This window comes from Monoraphidium neglectum (assembly GCF_000611645.1).
Source record: "Monoraphidium neglectum strain SAG 48.87 unplaced genomic scaffold scaffold04509, whole genome shotgun sequence".
NCBI lineage: Eukaryota > Viridiplantae > Chlorophyta > Chlorophyceae > Sphaeropleales > Selenastraceae > Monoraphidium > Monoraphidium neglectum.
In genome coordinates, this window is record NW_014009120.1 from 1 (window position 1) to 4,377 (window position 4,377).

Genomic DNA, 4,377 nt, shown 5'->3' on the forward strand with positions numbered 1-4,377 from the left:
CCTGCCAACCCGGCCCCGCCCCCACGACTTCCGCAGCGCCGCCGGCCTGGCCCCCAGTGGTGCCATCTACATCGGCGTAAACATCGAGTTCCCAGGCGCAGCCCTCAGTCAGTCGATCCACGCGGAGCAGTGCCTGATGGCCAATCTGCTGCTGCATGGGGAGCCCGCCCTCGACACGCTGGCCATCAGTGCCGCGCCATGCGGCCACTGCAGGCAGTTCTACTCCGAGCTCGCGTGCGCGGTCAGTGCGCGGCCGGCAGCCCGGCGCACGCACCCGCCGCGCCCGCCGCGCGCGCCGCTGCAACCAGCCTGCGACGAGGAGCGCCAAGCTTCGTTCCTCCCGTGCTTTGAAAGCAAAGTGATCCGATTTGACCTGCTGCCCGACGCGCCCCGCCGCTGTTTGCGCGCTCGCAGGACTCGGTGCGGTTCCTGTTTGGCTCCCACGACGGCGCCCACCAGGAGGAGTACCGGCTGCGGGACCTGCTGCCGGACCGCTTCGGCCCCATAGACCTGCTGGAGCCCGGCTCCGCCCCGCTGCTGCTCGAGCCGCAGGACAACGCGCTTGAATGGGGCGCCGCCGCCAATCGGCGGCTGGAGGAGCGGGGAGCGGGGGACGGCGTGTTTGCGCGCGCGGCGGCCGCGGCGCTCGAGGCGGCGCGGCGGGTGAGGGCAAGAGGGGGGGGGCATCGGGCGGCGTTGGGGGAAGAGCGTGGTGGGCGCCTGGCGGTCTGCATGTTTTCTCAGAACAGAACCCTTGACTCAGCCCTTCTCACGCTCCTTTAGAACCAGCTGGGATCGCAACCACTCCAGAGGGGCTCAGGCCTCCCCCCTTCTTGACCACCAGCTGACAAAATATTGATGCAAACCTGCATCCCACCCCGCGGCCCCAGTCCTATTCACCCTACACGCGCTGCCCGTCCGGCGTGGCCCTGATCGCGCGCGGCGGCCGCGTGTTCCACGGCGGCTACACGGAGAACGCCGCGCACAACCCGGGCCTCGCGCCGTTCCAGGCTGCCGTGGCTGGGGCAATCATCGGCGGCCTCGGGCCGTATGATGAGGTAGGGGCCTGGCACTGGAAAAGGCTGCACGCATTGATCCAGGGAAGGTGCCGAACATAGAAGCTGGGTTTGTGTGGTGTGAGTGGTTGCAAAGAGTCGAATCGTGATTCGAGACGGCCAGAGTGCTCGCTCATACGGCTGGCTTTGAGAGCGTGTCACTCCCACGACAAAAAAAATCGCGACAGCAGCAGCAGCAGCAGCAAGAACCCCATTCTCACCGCGCCCCCACACAGATCGAGGAGGTGGTGGTGGCGGAGCTGGGCACCGGCCTGGTGCAGCAGGCCAGCTTGGCCAAGGTCGTGGCGCGCGCCGCGACTGGCAACGCGCTGCTACCGGTCACCGTGCTGCACACTGAGTGGGCGTCGTCACAGTGATGCGAGGCCCCTGCCTCGTGCACCGTGATGTACAATTTCAAAAGCTCTGCGAGGGGTCTTCTTCTGCTGCTGTTGCACTGGTTGTACCGGCACCCCATGGACGTTGGTCAGGTATTTGAGTTTCCCACTCATCCGTTTGCTAGTTATTTCGCCTGTGCCATCTTCGTGCGGTGCATGGATACCTTCACTTGCCTTTTGTTGGCTCTGCAAATTACAGTTGCGAGGAGAAACAGTGTAGTGCAGCCCTGCCTACCGCCCATGATAAAATGGGTAGCACAGGGACGAAATCCATCCCACAGAGTCCAGCATCACCGGCAGAGCTGGCATGTCCAGTTCCACAGCGGCAAGTTTTGGTTTGGAAGCCTGCCGCCACATCTTCCGCTTGGTGTCTGCATTACCCGCCCCGGCTGATGTTTGCGATTGCCCAATCGCCGAAAGCCAAACTCAGTGCTCACCTTTCTCAGCACATGTACCCGTCCTGAAGTGCTCAGTCATCATCTTGACCTCGCCTGCACCAACCAGCCCCCCGTGCGGTACCTGCGCACCGTTGCTCTTTGGACTGCACAACCACCAGACACATACGCTTATGCTAGGCGCATACTTATGAGATGATTCAGGGGCACACTCCATTGGGCGCTGTTATCTCATCTGCCGCTGGATGTACAGGCCACAGCAACAGCGGCAGTGATTGTCACCCTGGTGACCCTTCAGATCGAACCTAACCCAATGCTACTAGAATTCTGCAAGAGTTCAAACCAGCATGATGGATTAAACTGGAAGACGCCTCTATGATTCGGGAAGGATGCGTCACTTCTTTGAGGCCCCTCTCCCGCGATCCCTTGCGGTGAGTAGCGACAGCGAGCAAAGCTATGCGACATCAGCGCCACTGGAGTTTCGCTTCGTGGGGCCTGATGCGGCGGGAGGCTGGGTCGCAATGCGCAGCACAAGCAGCTGCATGCGCACGCAGCAGCAGCCTGCCGTCAGCCAGCACCAGCCAGAGCAGCCGAAGCAGCATCGCCCACAGCGGCTCAAGCATGAGCCCAATTCAAAGCGCGAGCAGCTACAGCACGAGCAGCCGCAGAACGAGCAGCAGCAGGAGCGGCAGCGGCAGCACCCTGCTGGTGTGTCGGACGAGGCCGCCGCATCAACGGGAGTGCCTGCGCTGCTGCTGGGCGACTGCTTCGTCACAGTCAACCCCGCCATGGGGCTCCTCAACATGGTGAGCCGCCTGTGCACGGGTCGCTTGGACCGTCCGCGGCTGCCGGCCGGAAGCAAATGCTTGCAGCGGCGCCGCCGGGCCTTGTGAGACCGGGCGCGCCGTCACGGTCAACTTTCAACCTCCGCTGCGCCCCCCCCCCCTCAAGGCGAACGAGAGCCGCGCGCCGCGGGACAGGACGCGGCGGCGGCGCGCCTACCAGCAGCAGCAGCAGCAGCAGCCGCAAGAGGGTGAGGCGGAGGCGGGTGGCCCCCAATGGGACATCGACCCCGCCGTCCAGGCGCGCCTGCTGCTGGCGACGCCGTCCCAGGACGGCCGCCGCCTGTTCTTCGTGTCGCGCGACGCGGCCGAGCACATGCGGCGCGCGGTGGTGCTGCGGCGGTACAACGAGCTGCTTGAGGCGCGGCGCCAGCGCGAGCGGGGCGCGGCAGCTGAAGAGGCGCGGCTGAGAGCGCTGGGCGGCAAGCAGGGCGGCCCCAACGACGGCGGCGGCGGCGGTGGGGCCGGCGCTGCCCTGCCCGCGCACCAGGCGCCGGCGCATGCAATGCGCGAGACGTGGCGGCGGACGGAGGCCAGCGGCGGGTGGCGGTGGCCGTGGCAGCCGGCGGCGCAGGCCGCGCATGGCAGTCAGGAGCAGGGCCGGGCCGGGCAGAAGCCCGGCGCCGGCAGCGACACCAGTGGCAGCAGTGGGGTGTATGACCCTCTAGCCCGTTTCTTGGCTGATTCAGAGGGCAGCAAGCCTGCAGCAGCCCCTGGCCAGCAACAGCAGCAGCCCGCCATGCCAAAGAGCAGCAGCATCGCCAGCGACGGCCCCAACGAGGGCGTCGGCGCGGGCGGCGGGCCCGCAGTTCACTCGTGGCGGCAGCTTCTGGATAGTGTCACCACAAATCTGCAGCAGCTGGAGGAGGAATCCATCATGCAGGAGGGCGCGGCGATCGCCGCCGCCCTGGGCCGCAACCGGCTGCCCAGCGCGCTCCCCGGCCACCGCGCCCGCGGGCCGGCGGGCCCGGGGGCGGCGCAAGAGGAGCAGCAACAGCACCGCGCGGCGGCGGCGGCGGCGGCGATGAGGAGCTACGTCGCGCGCGTGCCGCTCGACGCGGCGCTGCACGCCGTCTGCAGGGACGGCGGCCGCAACGACCTGGTCGTGTTTGAGGGCGACGTGCGCGCCGCGGAGGCGGCCGCGGGGCGCCGCGCCGCGATCGACCTGGCGGGCAGCTCTGCATCCGCGTGGCATCTGGAGGTTGAGGAGAGCTCCTCCTCGGGGCCGGAGGATTCGGAAGAACCTTCTGAAGAGCCAGGAGTTGGTTGGCGCGCGGAGCGGGACCAGCGACCGCGCAGCGGAGCGGCGGCGGGCGCGGACGCGGCAGCGGAGGGCCGCGGCGGCGGCGGCAGCGGCGGCAGCGGCGGCGGCGCCGTGCTGTCGTTTACCGAGGCCGACTTTGGGACCTGCGACCGCACCCCGGCGTTCCGGCTGCCCGGCCTGCGGCTGCTGCTGCGCACCAGCGGCGGCGCCGAAGTCGCGTTCCAGCCCGCCTTCCTGTCGCTGCGCCAGCTCCACCGCGCCCTCGAGTCCTCCCGCTGCCTGTTCGAGCGCGCGTGGGCGCAGCAGCGGCGGGAGGGCCGCCGCGCGTGGCGGCTCGCGGTCGAGTCGGCCGCGGCCGACCTGGCAGGTCTGTCGCCGGCGGGCGGCGGCGGCGGCGCGGCCGCGGCAGCGTGGGCGGCGGCGGCG

General features: G+C 68.4%; 2 protein-coding genes across 2 annotated transcripts; both read left to right on the top strand.

Annotated features, from left to right (window-relative positions):
• Positions 1-136: 136 nt before the first annotated feature.
• On the top strand, positions 137-1,432 carry MNEG_14465 (cytidine deaminase; the record flags this gene model as incomplete). Its single annotated transcript, XM_014037062.1, has 4 exons — positions 137-241; positions 415-663; positions 891-1,058; positions 1,292-1,432. 4 exons carry the CDS (start codon positions 137-139, stop codon positions 1,430-1,432), a joined length of 663 nt encoding a protein of 220 aa, XP_013892516.1.
• A 955-nt stretch (positions 1,433-2,387) lies between these two features.
• On the top strand, positions 2,388-3,893 carry MNEG_14466 (hypothetical protein; the record flags this gene model as incomplete). Its single annotated transcript, XM_014037063.1, has 3 exons — positions 2,388-2,651; positions 2,797-3,807; positions 3,864-3,893. 3 exons carry the CDS (start codon positions 2,388-2,390, stop codon positions 3,891-3,893), a joined length of 1,305 nt encoding a protein of 434 aa, XP_013892517.1.
• Between the last annotated feature and the right edge of the window lie 484 nt (positions 3,894-4,377).